Below are 21,476 nucleotides of genomic sequence, written 5' to 3'. Positions count from 1 at the left end.
AAGAAGAAAACTAAAATAATGAAAAGTGTTGGTGTTGGAACTTTTAGGTCTCTCCTATGTTAGTGTGAGATTGAACACAAAAATGAGTTGCACACATTGAAGAAATTAAACTTGCTAGTTACTTCTCTCTGTTGTGGTTCTAGTGCATTCAATGGTTGCCGAGTAACAGTTTGGGGATTAGAAATTTTGAAGAGTGTTACGGGAAGGTTTTGGACTTCCTGCTTGCAGACATCACAGGTCACAATCTCGGATATAGAACAGAGACACAGAGCACTATCACAGAGAATAGGGCATTTACACAGAAGTCATGATTGCTAGGAAACCAGACAAGGTCACCAAAGAATGTCATAGACAACACCATAAAACAGTGGATATGGGTGGTTCACTCGGCCAAAGAGCTAACAAGATTCATTGAAAACAAGGCTTTCATTTTGAAAAGTTTCATTTAATTAGTGAGGAAGGGGATGGTGATGTTGGCCACCAACCAAACAACCCTAATTGACACAGCTTTGAAGGACAAACAGAGTTTTTCATCCCATTTACAAGTTGCATCCACCTATTAAAGTACTAATGACATGAAAAGTTGAAAACTCATTATTTCAGGCATGATAGCAATCATCATAGCCACAAATAGAAAACCCAAAAACTTGAAATTGTAGAAGCCAATGTTGTGACTCAATGCCCACCATAATAGTACTGCAATTGCACAAGATTAACTACTATGACAACAACTAGCAGCCAACATTTATTGCTCATAACCACATAAGATAATAAGTATATCATCTAAAGAAAAAGACGTCTAGGGGGTCAAAACCCCAACAAATGGGTATGCTGTAAATTAGTTTTGAAATTTAAGGTTTGGTTATCACCTAAAAATTGAAGGACCGGTTTTAATATCATAGTAAAAACTAGCATAAAATAAGCCCATGAAGTTGCTCTCTACCATCAATTTAAATCAAAGTAACTTGTCTCCCTTTTTCTTCCGTACAACTTCAGTTTCATATTTGTCATTAATCCAATCAAATTTTAAACATAACAAGTTCAAGTTAGTTCAATTTTTAGACTTAAGAAACTAGTTTTAACTTGAACAATTCTCACCAAATTTCAAATTTCACCAAACCTCCCCAAAACTTATAATAGTAACCAGGACTAGTGGACAACTAAGCAACAAAAACAACTAGCTTTAACTTTTGACTCTAACATACTTCATATGCAATAATAGAGACAAAATAATTTCTTTTGCAACTCAACACAATAATAATTATAATACCTGTTAAAAAAGTGCATAGGTGACAAGACTCCAAAAGGAGATCCAATTGCCAGAAGAAAATCACCCTTTTTATTCATGGCAGATACTTTACTATCCGGCAAGTCCCAATAAAACCACAAACTAGTTATTTTCAGTAGTCTTGATGGGCCAACAAAGAATACCAATAGAAAAATCATTTTGCGGGTAATTATTATGTTGCAGTAATGGTTTTTACAAGGAATCCAAGTAGACAAAATAAGATAAATAAAAACAAGATACCCTGAAAGATAACGAAACACTATTTATTGCCATACTAAACCAACAATAAGGAATTAATTTGTTTTACTTCTAGTATAATGCCATTTATATTAAGTAATAAATAACTAGTTCATAACAAGTCCTAAGTTTCCAACTTTCCAATCTAGCCTACTAATATAAACATTAAGAATAACAAGCCATGCATTGATGAATAATAAATGCATAATTATAACCTTGAGTTAACAGTCCTAAGTTGTAGGTGATGGGGGACTTGTGCGTGCAAATTGATATTTGACCTCATTTGCATCTTTGCAATTGTCTGACCTCGATTTTCTAGGCCACTTGACCCGCCAACATCTGCAACAACCCCAAGAGAGAAAGGTTAAAGAGAATGTGAAACAAGCATGAAAAGAGGAAAACAATCCTCCTATATATAAAAAGGTTTGATCCATCCCTGTCATCAACAAGATCAGACTATAAACTTGTACTGGAAATTAAATTAGACTGATAATCATTTGAGAATTTAGCATCCTCACTAGGCCCATCCTTGTAGCCTGCAACATTTGACTTTCCTCCAGCAAAGGTTATCATACCTAAAAAAACTCACAAAGATCAGTAACAAATTTTTTTTCAACATTCTCACTCACAATTCTCCCAATACATTAGGATCCCAAAAGCACTAGTTGTATTGTTTAAATGAAGGGATTAACCATTATGCCATGGTATTGAACTGTGGGATTCTCAAGCCAAACACTCTAGCAGATTTCCAGTAAAAAGAATAACACAATTGAATCATAGAGCACTAGTAACACTTCTATTGAATTCCTATTTATACACCTAAGTTCAAATTCCATTCTATATTGTCGGATACCAATACGCCATGTTAGTCTAGAGAAGATCTTGAGTACTTCTAAGTTGCAACTCAATTGTCAGTTATCACATACCAACAACTCAATTGTTACTTATTATTCGATAATGTTGTCAAGAGAACCCATGAACAATGTAACATAAAGCTTAGGCTTTAATTTTCCCCTTTTCTTCTTTTCCCTCCTTAACCTTTTTTAATTTTTTTTATTTTGACTAGATAACTATCAATTCCCTGTTAATTTTAACGAGATAAGTAACTAAAACCCAGATTCCTTCTTTTTTCCCTTAATTTTTTTATCATCATTCGTACCATTCGTCGGGCCAAGTGCTAAACTGTTGGTTTTATGGAGGAAATTATAAAAAACAGAGGAGAGAAGAGAGACAATACGTATGCAGAGGAAATAGAATTATTCTATTCTAATTCAAATTGTTCTCAGCAGCGATACAATAAATAACAAAAGATAAACTAATTAGATAACAAGATATTAGCAAAACAGAATATTAAAACTAACTTGCTCCTTAAAGATAAGAGGAACCACTTATTGACTAGGCTAATCCATTAAAACTAACTTACTCCTAAAATATAGGAAATCAACTTATTTACTAAATCCTATTTTAAAAACTGAAAAATAAAATATTATGCAGTTATAAAAGTAAATCTTCAACACTCCTCCTTGCTTTTGGAACTGCAAACTCCAATTCTTTGAGTTCAAGTTTGTTGATAGGTAGTGACTTTGTAAACATGTCAACCAGTTGATCTTTAGACTTACAATAAATTAAGTTCACTTCACCACTTTGTTGCATCTTTATCAAATAATAGAACTTGATGTTGAAATGTTTAGTCTTCCTATGACACACGGGATTGTTTGCAATAACAGTGGCTACTTGATTGTCAACAAAAATTCCAGTTTTGTTCTTTTGAGCAAATAGAATGTTTGGCCTTATTGTAGTGAGATACATTAGACATCCAATCAAGCTCCCATAATATCCTTCATCAATGTTATCAACACCTTCTTCTTTTCTGAACTTCTCCTTTTGATTCATTAGTGTGATAGCAGATTTGCATTCCTCCATTTGAAACTTCTTCAAATTTTCTTTTGCATATTTCCTTTTTTTCATGTTTAGCATTCTTTCAAGATGGCAATGATCAAGTCTCTTGTGCTTGAATTCCGTGGGTGTGACTTGAGTGAAATAGGTTGTATGCTCCTCCTCTGCTGGATCAAATGAAAAGCTTTTACCTTTCATTTTAACCCTTAGAACTTCCCGGCCAAAATTGTCATAGATAAAGCAATGTTGATGTTCAAAGGACACTTTAAATCCCTTTTTAATCAACTGACCTACGCTTAGCAAGTTTTGGTCAATGTTAGGTACATAAAGAACATCTGATATTAATTTGATACCTGAACACGTTGAAATTGCAACAGTTCCTTTTCCTTTTACAGGAATATAGCCACCATTCCTAATTCTAACCTTTGAGACACTAGTTGGCTTCAAATCTTTGAATAAAGTCTTATCATATGTCATATGGTTCGTACAACTACTATCAATCAACCAACTTTCACTTGATTCACTACTCAAGAAGCATGTGGCTACAAGCAGTTGGTCCTCTTCTTCTTGATTAGCAATCTGAGCTCCCTCATCATGGTGATTTTTGTTGACGCAGATCACCGCTTCATGCCCTATCTGGTTGCACTTGTTACATTTTGCATCTGGTCTCCTCCAACATCTGAAAGGTGCATGACCTTTTTTGCCACAATGCTGACAAGGTGGATAATTTTTCTTTTTATCTTTACCTTGGTTGTTTGCACTGTTTTCGCTGCTTGCTGGTTGATTCTTCTTGAAAAAATCATTTTTGCTTTCATCAACTTCATGATGTTTGGTGGGAAAAGCACCTTCGACAACAAGATCTTGCCTCATCAACCTTCGCTGCTCTTGAGCTTGCAGGGCATGTAGCACTTCTGCCAATGTGATTTTCGATAGATCCTTTGTGTTCTCCAATGAAGCTATAGATGCTTCATACCTCTCCGGCACCGTTACCTAAATTTTCTCTACAATTCTCGAATAAGCAAATCACTTCCCAACAACTTTATCTTGTTGGCAATACCCAACAATTTGTTTGAGTATTCTTTGATTGCCTCTGACTCTTGCATCCTTTGAAGCTCAAATTCCCTCCTTAAATTCAACACTTGCATGCTTCGTATTCTATCATCTCCAGCGTATTCCTCTTTCAGATAATCCCAAATTGCTTTGGGTGATTTAAAAGTCATGATTCTGATGAATATCATTTGTGAAACACCAGTGTGATTTTTAATTTGGGCCATGGTGGGATTTTCAGGCAGCGGATATATTTCATAATCCTCTTCCACAGCATCCCATAAATCCAAAGACTCCATGTAGGATTGCATTTTCACTTCCCAAAGATCATAATTCTCTCCATCAAAGATTGGAAGAGTTATGTGGGAAAAACTTGCTTCACCTTCCATGGTAGAGGTCCCGTAAGAATAAGGCTCTGATACCAATTGTTGGTTTTATGGAGGAAATTATAAAAAACAGAGGAGAGAAGAGAGACAATACGTATGCAGAGGAAATAGAATTATTCTATTCTAATTCAAATTGTTCTCAGCAGCGATACAATAAATAACAAAAGATAAACTAATTCGATAACAAGATATTAGCAAAACAGAATATTAAAACTAACTTGCTCCTTAAAGATAAGAGGAACCACTTATTGACTAGGCTAATCCATTAAAATTGACTTACTCCTAAAATATAGGAAATCAACTTATTTATTAAATCCTATTTTAAAAACTGAAAAATAAAATATTATGCAGTTACAAAAGTAAATCTTCAACATAAACCTACTCCCCAAGCAGTAGAGACCTCGAATATCGATCACTATACAAATTATTTGGATGACATCCATGTGATTCTAATAGATCATATCACACACACACACACACACACACACACACACACACATATATATAGCACTTGTTGGGATAAAAAGCCATGTAGATATTGTTCTCGAAATATTTGAGAAAAGGACTGTTAAAACAATAAAAACAATTTTACCTATATAACCATCATAGGCATTGATATCTTCCTCCCCTTCTGCAATAATAAAATATATGTTACAGAGCTACCTTCCTTGGACGCGTCAGCCACTGAGAACAACCCATGATGTTAGCAAGCTACAAATTAAAATGAGTTTTCAATGATAATGGTAGCATCTTGTTCAAAATAACTTGATGTATAAAGACTTAAGCAAGAAATATCATAAGTTGCAATAAAATTTCTGTAGAAAAACAATAATAAAATGTAGACCTCAAGTAATTGACTATGGTACATTGCTATATTTTATACACAAAAACAACTATCATGTCTATGTTAGAAATCATATAAAATCACTTATATTTTATATACATATTTATATGTTGAAATAAAATATAGTGGTGTGACAGTCCATTTTTAAATTTTGTGAAAAATTAAGTTCATAAAACTTAAGATTTGTACAAAATTATTCAAAGTGTATATTCGCAAAGTTTGATACCAAATTTTATACCTATATACATGTGCACGTGTGTATGTGTTTGAGAGATAGAGAATCTAAGAAATCCTTTGGATTTCAACCAGCAAATGATCATAAATCCCAGGAACATACATTACATAATTGACTATGGTAAGTGCTAATTCAAAACTAAATAGCTACATTTAAAGAGAAGTTGATCCAAGCAGCAACTTACTACAGAACAAGGGAGCCACCCTAAGTACACATAAAGTCCCTAATTTATATCTTGTATCCACTTGCATATAATGGGAGAAAAATAATTACTAGCTTCTTGGTTTTTAGATGAGTTTGGATTGCACAGAAGATTTGGGGAACTTGAAAACAAGGATAGATAGAAGTCAGAAAATTATAGGAACAAATACTTTATGGAAGTTACAAATTGATATTTTCTAGTGTGCTCACTCAAACTGCCCTCAAGTTATCAGTGTAAAACAAAAAGTTCAATTAGAAAAGACACACACACATACACATTAGGCTTGATAAATCACCATTATCTCACACTCCAGAAAAATAGCCTTCTCTAGTCATGAAGTTACTTAGACAGCATATGACCTAGCAAAACTTGGCTAGCTTGAAATGGTATTATATAATACAAGGATTAAAATTTAGGTCTACTCCCTTACCCGATTGTCTAGTTATGCAGGAAATGCAATTCATACTAAACAAAAGTGTTTTGTATCCCTCCAACACAGGATTTAGTACTAATACGTATAAAATAAAAGCCAGATTATTACAAGTCATAACATGCTTGGATTAAGAGACAAAGTAAAATCATAATTCAACATAATAGATTAATACTGCTCCTTATACACTAGAGTGATGGATAACAAGACCAACCCAATACACATAACCATTCATGGGTGTCAAGTCATACACATTTAGATAAACGAGTGTTTTTCCATGTGCACATCTAGCTAAATTGACTTTGCGAAATAAAGAAAAACGGGTTGCCGATTTTCCTTTCAAATGAAGTGGTACAATAGATTTCCATCCTTTCTTAGACTTGAATTTCATCATTCCCTATAGGGAACACCAACATACAAATCCAATTAAAGATAGGCAACTCATTCGCTCATTTTAAAAGTTAAACAACGTAGGCATATTAGATAAATTGATACAAGAAAATCTAATTAAAGATACCTTTAGATTTGATGAATGCACTATTTTTAACGGGGAAAATCAAAACACCTTACATATTGATATAGACTCTGCTGGCTTGCATACATGTTAGGCAAATTTAGTATTCAATTTAACTTCACCGATCAATGTTAGTAATCAATGAACATCTATCTCTCTCTTACTTACTTTACATGAAAAAGGTTTTCAAATTACAACAAAAAGAAAATCATAACAAACTTTATGTGAGATATGGTAACCTAAAATGCCAAGGGCACTTTGAGCCCAAATCACTTTGCAACCCCTCAATTTTACAAGATGTTCCAAACACTTCCTAGAAGCAAAAGGCCCAAAAAGATTGTTAATTTCAGTGCAAATATCTTCATGGTCACAAATAAATGAAGCAAAATCAGAAATGAGGAGCATATACATAACATAATCAACGACATATCACAACAACAAATATAGACTAAAACCTGGAAATAATAATATTAACAATAAAACTGAAAGAATGGAACTTGCAAGTGTTTTTTATTTCTGAAAAGGGTTAAGAGAAACCAAATCAAGCAGGGCATAAACTAGAACCAGAAGGGGAAGGTTCCAGCTTCAGATCTAGCACAAGGAAGAGTACAATACAACAATAAAACTAGTGAAAAAGTAGCGGTAAAGAAAAAAAATGGTCCCAAGATGCCAATGCAGCAACTGCAGAAAGAAACAGTGACCTTAAAAGCCAGAACCAAATATTATTACAAATTACTCAATGGAGAGAGAGAGAATGAGAAAAAATGAAGAACTTATATATGCAGATTGAAAGCGTGTTACCATTATTGAGAGAGTAAAAAAATCGATGAAGTGAAGTAAAGACTAAGATTGAGACGTACAAAGGATCATAGCTGCGATTTGAGATTGAAAGAAAGAGAGAGAAAAAGCGAAAAACGAGAACACAAACAACAACAACCAACCTGAGGTTTAGGAAATGAGAGCATTGACATCTCGCTACTGCTCTGGAGAAGCTCGTCTTCGTCATTATCGCAGGTGGAAGGAGAAGACGGAAACGAAAATGGTGTTCCTCGTGGAAGGAGATATTTTGAGTAAGGCTTGGGCACAAATAAAGGGGGTATGAGGAGAAGGGCACGTAGACTGAATGATAGGCTGAGGATATAGACTGAACAAGGATATTAATTTAAAAGACGGTTTTAACAAAACAATCTTTGAATACTTGATTTTTAAGACGGTTATAATAAAACCGTCTTTGAACACTCAATATCTATGACGGTTTTCAAAAAACCATCGTCGTACATCTCTTGTTATTTACAAAATTGTCACCACCTCACATTCTAAGACGGTTTTATGGGAACCGTCTTAGAAGGTGCGTCATAAAAAATCATTTGTTTAGTAGTGTTTGTTCCTAGTCAAAAGGTTTTGGTGCTGAGGAACAAATTAATTAAGTTCATGGAGGAACATATTTACCCCATGAAAAATGAATTTTATAAACTTGCTTAATCAGACTCACGTTGGACTATTCACCCGGCTAAGGAAAAGTTAAAGGAAATGGCAAAGAAAGAAGGCTTGTGGAACTTATGGAATCCTATATGCATCTTAATTTTTCTCTTCTTTACTTTATTTTATTTGTATTTTATGATTTCAGAAGCTTTTCTTATCCATCTATCAGGTTTGATATATTGTTGCTTCCTCCTGATATTCTATAATAGGCATGAACTTATTTGTTATAGTCTTATAGACCTTGATTATTGGTATATTAGTATTTTCACTATTTTCTACTTTTTATTGTCAAAGTTCACACTATTTTACTAGATATTCCATAATCTCTTTTAGTGAATACTAGTCATCGGATAAGTTAAATTTAAGGCTTTTGATGAGAAGCACTCAACCTTATACAAAATTAATGCTTTTAAGATTTGTTTAGAAAAATGATTACATATACACCTTAGCTCAAACTTTGTGAGTTGTACATTGAAATATTAAAATGCCAATGTAGAAGTTTCAAAATTTGGGGAATTATATGTTGAAATTATTTGGATTATCTAATAATACAATACTAATTAGTAAATGAATTTTCTTATTTGTACTAATAATTAGGTCAAATACTTGTGTTGCATTACCAGTCAACCTAAGCTCATGAATAAGACTACTAAGCCTAATTAAATTAAATAAGGAAATAAATCAAGACATATAAGTAATAGGAAATAACTCTTAAGATTGCCTCCTCAATTAGATGTCTTCTTGATTTTGCCATATATTATAATAAAGATAATGTAAGCTATTCTAAATATTCAAAAATACAACACAAATATGAGATATTTTGTAGATATCCTACTTCCTCCCCCTCTCAAAATAAAACTTGATAAAATCTAAGCTTTTTAAAAAAGGATACTTAAAGAAGAAAATAACATAAATACAAAGGGTCCATGAAACATGAATTGCAAAAGAATTCATGGGTGCTAGAGGGATGGGCATTGGTAGAAAATATAACTCAACTGGACAACTAAGAAAATATTCAGCCTGAAGAGCTAGATGGCCTATTGAAATATTAAACATTTGTCATCTATGATTATTTTTTAAATTCTTTTATTAGTTTTCAGTGTTACTATGTTTTTTTCAAAGGGGAAAACTGACTTCAACGCAGCAAAGCATAAACAACAATCTATGATCTTAGTGGATGTCAACACTCTTGGAATCCACATAAAGAGACCAATGACAGTGTTTGGCTTTGATGATGCTTCGCATGGGCATGCAAAAGTAACATTTTAAAATGTTTGTGTGCCCGCAAAAAACATCATACTTGGCGAAGGACGTGGATTTGAGATTGCCCAAGTAAGTTGAAAAATATTTCCTTTAGGTTGAATATTGGGATGTGATGTTGCTTTGAACCCTGTTATCACTAACTTAATCATTTTTTTGTACAATTAATTTTTAGTTCTATTTGAAAACTTGCAGAGCTTCAATTTTCATGTGTTATTGCCTCATATGGTTTAAAGAGTAATACTTGCTAAAAGTTTCAATGTTAATTTTTTCCATAGCGGTCGACTAATAATGTTGACACCATGATAAATTGGCAGTCCCAAAATGTTGACACCATACGAATACGCATTTTGGTCCCTAACTTTTGTCCCCTTTTGCAAATTAGTCCCTATCTTTTTGAAATGTAAAAAATAGTCTCTATCTTTACATCCATTATGCAAATAAGTCCCTACTGTTAAAATCCAATTTCCACTGTTAGTCATATGTCTAAGTGGCAAGTCTTTGTCCATGTAAGCAAACCCATGTGGCAAGTCTTTGGACTGAATTGAAAAATTATGATAAGTTAGGATAAAAACCATTCAAAAATTAAGTAAACCCACTTTCCCCAAAATGGTTTCACTGCCTTAGACTGCGATTGCATTGGGTTTTTTCACTATGGTCCAAGAACGTCTCTTTGCATTCCCTCCATTTTCCAGTCGTGGTCTCCGTCGGTCTCATCATCAACCCTTCCATCCGCCAGTAGCGAACGTTCGTCGACATTCGTTGGTCATTGCCACTCTTCGTGCTTCACTCTTGACTTAGGTTCGCGTCATGTACATTTTCATTTGCAGTCGTTTACGTTGTCATTATTGTTTTCTTGTTCATCGCCCTGTTGCGTGAAGGGTTTTGTTTCATGGTTTTTTTGCGTTTTCGCATTTTTGTTTTTCTTTTTGGTCTGTGTTTTGGTGAACCAGTTCGTCGTTTTGCTCTTTATTCATATAAATCATTGTGATGTGTTGATTAAGATTTGATGAAGAATGATTTATATTCTCTTGTATTTTTGGGCTTTTATATGTTGAAGGGTTTTGATATAGCATGGATTCATTGTTACTATGTTTTATGGTCCTTTATTATTTTGATTTATTATGCTCTATTTTTATACATGACATTGCATTTTGTTGTGTGATGTGCCTATGTTTGAGTTAGGTTTTTTATTTCCTAATATATGGCATTGTTTGTGGTTTCTGATTGTGTAGAATGGATGCCAATATAACTTTAATATTGCACCATGGAGGAAGATTCACTCCACGTGCCAGTGATGGAAAGGTTGAATATATAGGTGGAGAATTTGACGTTTGGGAGGATATATTTGCAGATTACATGAACACATTTATCCTATATGATCTGGTGCAAGCATGTTAGAAGTATAACAGGATAGGAGATTGTTTTTGGTTGATTGATAAGGACTTAGATTTTAATCATGGGTTAAGGAGTTGTGCAGCAGATGGAGATATATTATACTTAGTGAAGGATGCTTTGGAAAATGAGAATGAGATAAACGTTTATTTTCATCATGAAGTAGATCCAATTCCAGAAGAAGTCCCACTGATGTTGGACTTGAAATGTCATCCAATTCCAAAAGCTAGTAATGAGGATGATTTAGATGATGTACCTATTGCTGGCCATGAGGAAGGTAAATTTTAATTGATCTCTACTTGGTCCAACAAGGTTAGCATAATTTTGAATAATTTTGGAATTTAATGTTTATAATTGATTAATATAATTTATTTGTACTTGGTCACCATTGATGCAGATGTTGATGGTGGAGAGAAAGGTATTAATGTGGACGTTAGTGGTGGTGAAGAGAGAGATGTTGGTGGTGGTGAAGAGAAAGATGTTGGTGGTGATGAGGAGGAAAAGGTTGGTAATCCTGATGATGAAGATGACGATGATGAGGATGAGTGGTTTATAGACTTCTCTTGTTTGAGGAAGGAAGTTGAAGTTGAATTTGAAACAGATGGTTATCATTTAGAGGAGCTCAAAAACCCCATTATTAGTGATGATGAAGATGAGAATGTTCACAAAGTTTATCCTCAATATAATGAAAGTAGTCGATTTGGTGAAATGAAGTTGGAAGTAGGGATGGAGTTTGGTACTTTGGCTGAATTTAAATCTGCCTTGAGGAAGTATAGCATATTCATGGGCAGGGAGTTCAAGTGGAAGAAGAATGATAAACAGAGGGCTAGAGTAAAATGCAAGAAGGCATGTTGTCATTGGGAGATCTACTGTGTAAAGAATGAACACATAAGCTATTTTCAAATCAAGTCATTTAAGCATGAGCATAAATGCTACAAAGAAATCAAGAACAAACAAGCAAATAGAAAGTGGGTGGTCAGGAAACTTGAGGCCAAACTCAGAATCCAGCCAAGCCTTAAATGTGTTGAAGCTTTGGATTATTTCAAGCAAGAGTTTGGAGTTCACATTGAAGTTACAGATATGTGGAGAGCCATGAATGAAGCAAGGCAACTAGTAGAAGGGAGTGAGAGGAAACAATAAGCCAAAGTATTTAACTATGCACATGAGTTGTTGAGGAGCAATCCTGGGTCAATAGTTAAGATCAACACAATGCCAAGTCCAGAAGGTCCACCATAATTTTAGAGGCTATATATTTGTCTTGCTGGCTGTAAAAAAGGGTTTGTTGCTGGATGTAGACCATTCATATGTCTAGATGGATGTTTCCTAAAAAGTGCATTTGGAGGAAACTTGCTCTCTGCTGTTGGGGTTGATGCCAATAACCACATATTTGTTATTGCTTATTGTTAGTCGCCTTATACGACTAAATTTTGTATAGAAATCATTTTCCAAAACTTGTATTGTTCCCCAATTTATGGTTATTTTTTAGTGATTTTTGTAAATAAATTTTGTTTTATGGATAAAGCTGTCTCCAGAACATTTCCATTGGATTTAATGATGAAATATGTGCATTTTCAGGTGAAAAAGAGACTAAGTTTTGAAGTGCAAAAAGTGACAGTTGAACTTAGCTCATCAGTGGGCTAAGCGCGCATCCACCGCTAAGCGCAGCTTCAGCGCGCTTAGTGAGATAGAAGAATCTGGTAGGGCATCAGCATCAAGGCCGCGCGCTAAGCGCGAGATCAGTGCGCTAAGCGTAGCAGATGTCTTCAGTCAGGCTCAGCACAGACTGGCGCTAAGCCCGAATCCACTTACTCGTGCTAAGCGTGAGGGTGGCGCTAAGTGCAACGTCGCAAATTTAGAGCCTATTTAAAGTCTGTCTTGTGCAGAATTTGGGTAACAGAACTTTGACAAGGCCAGGGCATAGATTCCAGAGCACACCACAATGCCTATTTCGGGAAAAGAGCCCTAGAAGCAGCAAGAGGAGCAGCTTGTGCATTGAAGCCTTGGTTTTGAAAGATTATTACTGTTAGGGTTTCTTTGTAATGGCTGGCTAAACACCCTAGTTGGGGATTTCTGATGAACAACTGATGTAAATACCTAATATCTAATTGATTATGTTTTCTGTGTTCAATGCTTCCTTCAATGCTTAATGTTTGTATGCTTTTGGTTTGATCATCCAATTGTGTGCATAGTTAGGTGACTTTAGCATTGGGAAATGTATTGTTGCCTTAGAACTTGATTGAAGTAGAATCGAAACTTAGTCTTACAAGAGGGATCTGCGGATTAAGTTTTGGTTTTAATTATGTTGTTACAATAATGTTGTTTAGTCTAGGCCTAGTCTTACAAGAGGGATCTGTGGACGAAGCTTAGGCTAAATTAGGCTAAACTTTCGTAAGCTGCTTGAGCTGAGTCTAGTCTTACAAGAGGGATCTGCGGACGAAACTCAGTTTAAGTTAGTCTAAACCTAAGAGGGTTGTCTCAATTGGGCCTAGTCCAACAAGAGGGATCTGAGGATGAAGCTTGGATTGATTCAGTCTGACGAGGGATCGAGGTTCAGTAATTTAGGCTACAACATAGAACACAAGAGCATGATTGATTAGAGAAATATATTTTTATGCATCAGCTTGTTTGTTAGAAAGACCCAACATTTCTACCTACTGCTGTCACTTTTACTTTGCATTTTATAGTTTTTAGCATAAAGGTTTAGTTTAAATTCTGTTTGAAATTATCAATCATACATGTTCTCTCAACAATGCTTCATTTCTGAACTTAACTCAGGCTAACATTAGTTCCCTGTGTTCGATACTTGGATTCATCTGTTTTAATTTTTAAATACTTGACGATCTGGTGCACTTTCTGGCAAACCGGATTTCCCTTGAATATATCTGAATGAAGAAAAAAAAAGGTGAAACAAAAAGCAACTACAGGGGAAATCCAAGCAAAGTATTTATGGCACCATTGTAGGGGAACTAAGCTGTTAGTAGAGTTTAGTTTAGTTGTGCAGCATTGCTTTATTTTTGCTTTCTTTGATTTATTGATTCTTTTGACTAATATAGTAGTTATAGCACATTCATTGTTCTTTTGAACTGGATAACTGCTGTTCTGTTTTCTTGTATGCAAAGAAGATCTATTGCAGGTGATTTGATCCCCATTGATTTGGAGATTAACGCCACTTGTAGAAGACATAATCAAGAGAGAATTAGAAAATTTTTGCAGGATTTAGAAGCAGCAGCAATTCCAAAGGAAGAACCTCAATCTTCTGAGGCATCTTCTAGTTTTCCTATTGCAAGACATTCTCATCTAGATCCTATCGAAGACCACATCATGGCTGAAGAGCCAAGAAGAGTCACCCTGGAAGATTATTCAGGTTCTAATGTGCCACAATTTTTCACCAGCATTGCTCAACCAAAAGTTCAAGCACAAACCATTACATATCCACCATCATTGATTCAGTTGATTCAAAATAATTTATTTCATGGAGTACCAAATGAAGACCCATATGCACACTTAGCCACCTACATAGAAATATGCAATACTATTAGGTTGGCTGGAGTGCTTGAAGATGCAATCTGATTGAGCTTGTTTTCATTTTCATTTTCAAGAGAAGCTAAGAGGTGGCTTCATTCATTTAAAGGCAATAGTCTTAAGACATGGGATGAGGTTGTGGAGAAATTTCTCAAGAAATATTTTCCTGAGTCTAAGACTGCAGAAGGAAAAGTCGTCATCTCTTCTTTTCACCAATTGCCCGATAAATCTTTGAGTGAGGCCTTGGAAAGATTCCGTGGTTTATTGAGAAAGACTCCCACTCATGGATTCTCAAAACCGATACAGCTCAACATTTTTATAGATGGGTTAAGACCACAGTCCAAGCAGCTATTGGACATTTTTGCAGGTGGAAAAATCAAATTGAAGACCCCTGAAGAAGCCATGGATCTCATTGAAAATATGGCTGCAAGTTACATTGCTATTTTGAGAGATAGAGCTCACATTCCTACTAAAAAGAGTTTATTGGAGCTGACCTCCCAAGATGCATTGTTGGCACAAAATAAGTTGTTGTCTAAGCAACTTAAGGCATTGACTGAAACACTAAGTAAGTTGCCAACTCAAATTCATTCTGCACATACTTCACATGCTTCTGTTTTGCAAGTTGCAGGATGTACCATCTGTGGGGGAGCTCATGAATCTGGATGTTGTATCCTTATTGAAGAACAAACCACTTATGAAGTCAATTACATGAGAAATCAGCCCAGAAACAATTTTAATGCAGGAGGATTTTCTGGATTCCAACATGGCCAGCAATACAATCAACATCAGGGACAATGGAGGAACCACCTTGGAAATCAATTCAATAGAGATCAAGGTGGACCATCCACAAGGCCACAGTAACAAGGGCCTAGTCTCTATGATCGCACAACGAAGCTGGAAGAGACTCTAGCTTAGTTCATGCAGGTTTCTATGTACAACCAGAAGAGCACAGAGTCTGCCATTAAAAATCTAGAGGTCCAAGTGGGACAGCTTGCAAAGCAATTGGCGGATAGATCATCAAGCAGTTTTACAGCTAATACAGAGAAAAATCCCAAGGAGGAGTGTAAAGATGTGATGACTAGAAGCAGAATGGCAATCCATGTAGATGAGAGTGAAGCCAAGAAGAAGATGGAGGACCATAAACAACAACTGGCACCTAAGCCAGCACTTGAACCCATTTCTGATTTTGTAGAACTTGAAGAGATTAATGAGGAGGCTGAAGATGATAAGGAAGAAGAGACACCAATAAAAGAGAAAGAAAAAGAAAGAATAAACGAAGAAGAAAAAGAAAAAAGAAAAAAAGTTGAAAAATGAAAAACAAAAAGAGAAAGTTGTTGATGATGAGATGAGGAGAGGCGAGAGTGAGGCAAACACTGAAAAGAAGAAGATTACTACTCCAAATGAAGGCAAGGAAGTACATTTGGAGAAGCACTTCAACAAATGCCCCTCTATGCCTAAATTTTAAAAGATATACTGACAAAGAAGAACCGGTACATCCACAGTGACATAATTGTGGTGGAAGGCAATTGTAGTGTTGTGATTCAATGCATTCTTCCACCTAAGCACAAAGATCCTAGAGTTGTCACGATACTGTGTTCCATTGGTAAAGTTGCTGTAGGAAAAGCTCTCATAGACTTGGGAGCTAGTATCAACTTAATGCCTCTCTCCATGTGCCGGCGACTTGGAGAGCTTGAGATAATGCCTACACGCATGACCCTTCAGTTAGTTGATCACTCCATCACAAGACCATATGGAGTGATTGAAGATGTTTTGGTGAAGGTGAAACACCTTATATTTCCAGCTGATTTTGTGGTGATAGACATAGAAGAGGATGTCGATATTCCTCTCATTATTGGTCGCCCATTCATGTCTACTGCAAGCTGTGTAGTAGATATGGGGAAAAAGATGTTGCAAATGGGCATAGAAGATCAGAAAATCAGCTTTGATCTATTTCATGAAGATAAAGAGCCACCTGATCGGAATGTCTGTTTTAAAGTTCATGTGATAGAGGAAAGAAGACCTGAGAAGAAGGTCCTTGAAGTGGGAACTTTATTGGATCCTGGATAACAAGATGATGCGTCAACCTAGTGACGTTAAAGAAGCACTTACTGGGAGGCAACCCAGCTTTTCTTTCCCTTCTTTATCTTCATTTTTATTTCCTACATGTATTTAGGACATCTTGCTTATGATTGTGATGTATTTCAGCTTGTTTAGTAATGAGCAAAAAGGGTTTTTAAGTCATGTGTGAAGAGATAAGCAGAAAATGACTTAGAAAAATTTTTCAGATTGCTTATCTGCTAAGTGCACATCGTTTCGCTAAGCGCCATCTCTTCACGCGCTAAGCCGAGCTTGCTCGCGCTAAGCGCAAAGACCTTTGATTGATTGGTTGAATGGTTCAGCTAAGCACACATCGCTACGCTAATCCCAACATCTTCACTGTAAGTTGCAACTTAAGCAGTAGGCTTAGTGTGGATGATGCGCTAAGCACCACTTCCTCTCTGTGAAAATTTATTATAGTTGCGCTAAGCGCGCCATTCTACGCTAAGCCCCAGATTCATTCTGTAAGTTGAGCTTTCAAGCTGAGCTTAGCAGGAAAGGATGCGCTAAGCGGCAACATCATTCTGTTTTGAAATCATTGGAAGTGCACTTAACGCAAGTAGTGGCGCTAAGCCTGATGTTACGCTAAGCCTCGCATCTTACGCTAAGCGTATATTGCAGAAAGATTTTTGGTGTTGCTGAAAGCGCTAAGCACAGCCTACCGCGCTAAGCCCCAAATGCTTACAGGATTTTACAACTTCAAGTTGGGCTTAGCGTGAGGCTAGGCTAAGCGCTAGTGTTTTAAACTCAAACGTCACGTTGGCTCGCTAAGCACAGCTGCGAGCTAAGAGCGCCATACAAATTTTAGTTTTTAAAGAAAGGCTAAGGCAGAGGCACTTGGGTTGCTACCTTGGCACCCAAACCGCTGCAACCTCTCTTCTTTGAGCACTCTTTTACCTTCTGCTACGTGTGTACTACTTCTCTGCATCATTCTTGCTTCATTTCAAAGACAATCCAAGTAAGTTAGCACATTTCTATTTTTACTTTTCATGCTTCAAACCTTAGGATAGTTGATTTATGGTTTTCGTAGTTAGTTGCTGTTAGGTAAGTTACTTAGTTTTAGGGTTAGGTATTTTAGGACTTTAGGTAGTTTAGAAGCCCATTAGGGGCAATGTGGCTGAAAGGGGTGAAAACCCCTGTGTGTATTTTTGGGAATTGCGATGAACGCGCTAAGCGCACCTGCTGCACTTAGCCTGTTCATCGCAACTGTTAAATTTTTTAGTATTTCTGATGATCGCGCTAAGCGGACCATGTTGCGCTAAGCGCATTCATCGTTGTTGTTGAACCAAAATGATGCAGACGCCTGTGCACTAAGCGTCAATAGTATACTGAGATACTCAGTGTAGTTCAGGTGCTAAGCCCAACTTGCTGAGCTAAGCGCCACTTAGGTTTTGTTTCTTTACCTTTGTAATAAGGCTAAGCGCGCCCTATGCGCTAAGCCTGAGTGTCTTTCTGTTGAGGCTGAGCTAAGCGCCAGCATGCTGCGCTAAGCTCCAGTCCTCTACTATTTCAAAATTGTAGGCTTAGGCTAAGCGCAGCTGTGCACTAAGCCTATTCTGCAGAAAAAAAATGTTGTTTGTGTCTTCCAGCTAAGTGCCAGCTTGCTGGGCTTAGCGCTTGAGTTAATTTCATAAAGCGCGCTAAGCTTAGCATGCTGCGCTAAGCGCCCAGCTCTGATTTCAGTTTTATTTTTTTGTTTTTGTGAAAATAACATGTACTAATCTCTTGTGTTTTGTCTTATAATTTTGCAGATGGCTTCTAGGAAAAGAAAGGCACCCTCTACACCTACCCAAGCCAGATTTGATAGATCCAGATTCACTTCCCAAGAGGCTTGGGAGAGATACACTGACATTGTGGTGCCTCGTAAGCTTTTACCAGAAAGAAATGTGGTAGTCTACTATACAGAGTTCGATGAGTTCAAGGAGGAACTCGAGAGACGCTATTGGGATGAGGAGTTGACTGACTTTCTGGATGGCAACATTGATGTTGCCATTATAAAAGAATTCTATGCAAACCTCTATGACCTCGAGGAAAAATCACCTAAACAGGTGAGGGTGAGAGTTCATCTGATTAAGTTTGATGAGGATACTCTTAACACATTCTTGAAGACCCCTGTTGTTGTGGAAGAGGGGGAAACACTTTGTGCTTACTCTAGATTTGAACTCCTGAGGCCTGATCCTCAGGAGTTAGCTGCTAAGCTCTGTATCCCAGGGAGGGGATTCGAGCTTAATGCTGATGGGCAACCCTTGAATATTCTGAGGAAGAACATGATCACTCTTACTCAGACTTGGAGCGTTCTTTCCTTTTCTAACCTCATCCCCACTTCCCACACTTTTGATGTCACTCTTGACAGAGACAAACTCATTTATGGCATCATCATGAAGATGGACATGAATATGAGGTACCTCATCTCCCACTAGATCTCCCTCATAGCACCACATGACACATCCAGACTAAGATTCCCTGCTTTGATCACAGCTTTATGTAAGGCTAGGGGAGTTTAGTCAGATTCAAGGTCCCTAGAGAGCCTGAGTCCTACCATTAATTTGGCATATATTAAGAGGAACTGTTGGAATCTTGATGATCCAACAGTAACTTTCAGAGGACCCAGGAAGGCCAGGGGTAAGAGATCTGAGGCCCATTCCACTTTAGCACCATCAGAGGCACCAACACCTTCTTCTTCTCCAGTACCCCCCTCTTCATCCACTCAGATTCCAGTTATTCCTCCAACACCTCTACATATACCACTTCCAGCTCCATTATCTGCAGGTCCATCAAATTTTATTCTTACACCACAGATGTTGCACTCCATGCTCCAGAGCATCCACAGGGGGCAGTTCATCATCATGCAGAACCTTCAGGGCTTTTGCTTGCCCTCCATTATGAGCATGGAGGAGTTTAAGGCTCAGGTGGCCTGACCAGGAGACCAACCCTCTTCTTCTGGAGGGGCTGGGGCCTCTGCAGCCTAGAAGCCCATGACTGAGGAGCCACCAATAGCAGTAGAGGAGCAGACTACTCCAAATCAGACCCCAAAACCATCTCCATCCTCTGCACCTGCTCCTGAGGAGACCCAACCATCTACACCAATTGCGGAGCCTGAGCAGCTTATACAAGATTCATCAACAGCTCCAACACAGGATCTTAATGAAGACCAGCCACAAGAGGAGCAAGACGTTTAAATTTTTGCATTCTAAACACTTTAGAAGAGAATGAGCATGTGATTGGAAGTATGTTTGAAAATTTAGTTGGTTGTCAGATTGATTGTGAAGGAATGCATTAACCATATCCCGGTGAGAGTGTGATCCTTAAATTTTGAGAGAAACGACTATCATTTAGTACTGATTTTTGCGTGAATCTTTAAAGTATGGACTGGATGCATGAATTTGAGGATGATAAAGGCCATGTTTGATTATGAATAGCCACTTAGCCAAAAAGCTGACCATATGTTTGAATGAATTATCTCTTGCACCCAGTTTGAGCTGAATGAATTTATTGATTGGTTGAACCTGGAGCCTATTCAGTTATATCTTCTGCTACCTTATCTTAGGTTGTAAGAGAGCATCATCCACAGAAGCTGGGTTCAAAGAAAATTTGTCCCAAATTTGGGGGAGTTATTATCAAGGTAAATTTGTCCCAAATTCGGGGGAGGCACTGGGTAAGGATTGAAATGGTCAAAGAAAATAGTATACACACACTATTTATGTATATAATGTTTTGTGTTAAAAAACTGTACGTACAAATGAAATTAATAAGTGTGTATGCTGCAAAATAATGAATGAAAGCTAAGTGCCTAAATAAAGGGCAAGTATGGGGTAGGAATGAATGAAAAAAGTGAAGGTTTATCTATGGATAAAATTTGCTAGCAGTTTTCTGCTCAGGTGTTGGAGCTTTTATGCAGGCTTTGGAGCAATTTCTACTAGCAATTTCCTCTGCATCTATACAATTTCCATGATAGTAAGGAACTATTGATATGGACTAGGACCACTGCTAAACCTTACAGCAGCTTGTAGAGTTTGAAAAATAATCACATGATTTAATGTCCTATTTCTTCTCTTTCTCTTATAATTTACACATTGTTTTGGAGCTGGAGCTTCATGTATTTGAACTTCGAATTAGAGAGAGAACAAGAAATGACCATTACTTTTAGTGCTTTTTTCCCCCTGATTGGTTTTTCAATTTCTCAAACATTTGCTACTTCACTAACTTCAAGAAGCTATACAGCTGGAATTATGTGTTTTATTACTGGAACACTTATGATAAATTGGGTTAATGGATAGCCAAAGGACTAGGGAACAACAACAAGAAAAATGCTGAAGAGGCCAAATTAACTCAAATTTCTACTGGTTGTCAATAAAAAATGCCAAGAAGCATTATAAGCAGAAAATATGGCAATTACTCTGTTGCACCACATCTGACAGCAGTAGACACCAACAATTAACAGTTTAATACAATATCATTGGTCTTAATCCTAACTTAATCTTTATATTTTTCTGTCAATGCATAGCAGGCCAATGAGACGCACATATAATATCAGAAGATTCTACTACAAATTTCTTCAGCAACAAAAATTTCTTCTTACAAATTTTTCTGTCAATACTTTGACAGTAGCAACAAAAACTTAAGGAACTTCATTCACAATAT

The 21,476-nt window shown here is 36.6% G+C and overlaps 1 protein-coding gene across 1 annotated transcript; it reads right to left on the bottom strand.

Moving 5' to 3' along the window:
* Positions 1–1,840: 1,840 nt before the first annotated feature.
* On the bottom strand, positions 1,841–4,641 carry LOC114401795. The gene is made up of 3 exons (XM_028364383.1): positions 4,510–4,641; positions 3,845–4,411; positions 1,841–1,864 (listed from the first exon to the last, which is right to left on the bottom strand). The coding sequence occupies exons 1-3, from the start codon at positions 4,639–4,641 to the stop codon at positions 1,841–1,843; spliced, it is 723 nt and encodes a 240-aa protein (XP_028220184.1).
* Between the last annotated feature and the right edge of the window lie 16,835 nt (positions 4,642–21,476).

The sequence above is a fragment of the Glycine soja genome, chromosome 20 (assembly GCF_004193775.1).
Source record: "Glycine soja cultivar W05 chromosome 20, ASM419377v2, whole genome shotgun sequence".
In the NCBI taxonomy this organism is placed as follows: domain Eukaryota; kingdom Viridiplantae; phylum Streptophyta; class Magnoliopsida; order Fabales; family Fabaceae; genus Glycine; species Glycine soja.
The sequence above is the reverse complement of the archived record's forward strand: the minus strand, read 5'-3'. Positions and strand labels throughout refer to the sequence as shown.

What these genes read in the sequence shown, in the direction of transcription:
- LOC114401795 (XM_028364383.1), bottom strand. Translation starts at nt 4,641, where the DNA reads ATGACTTTTAAATCACCCAAAGCAATTTGGGATTATCTGAAAGAGGAA. An exon ending in AAAGGATGCAAGAGTCAGAG is followed by an intron (nt 4,412 to 4,509) that starts GCAATCAAAGAA and finishes GAGAAAATTTAG; the next exon opens with GTAACGGTGCCGGAGAGGTA. An exon ending in AGCCAACTAGTGTCTCAAAG is followed by an intron (nt 1,865 to 3,844) that starts GTTAGAATTAGG and finishes GGGTTGTTGCAG; the next exon opens with ATGTTGGCGGGTCAAGTGGC.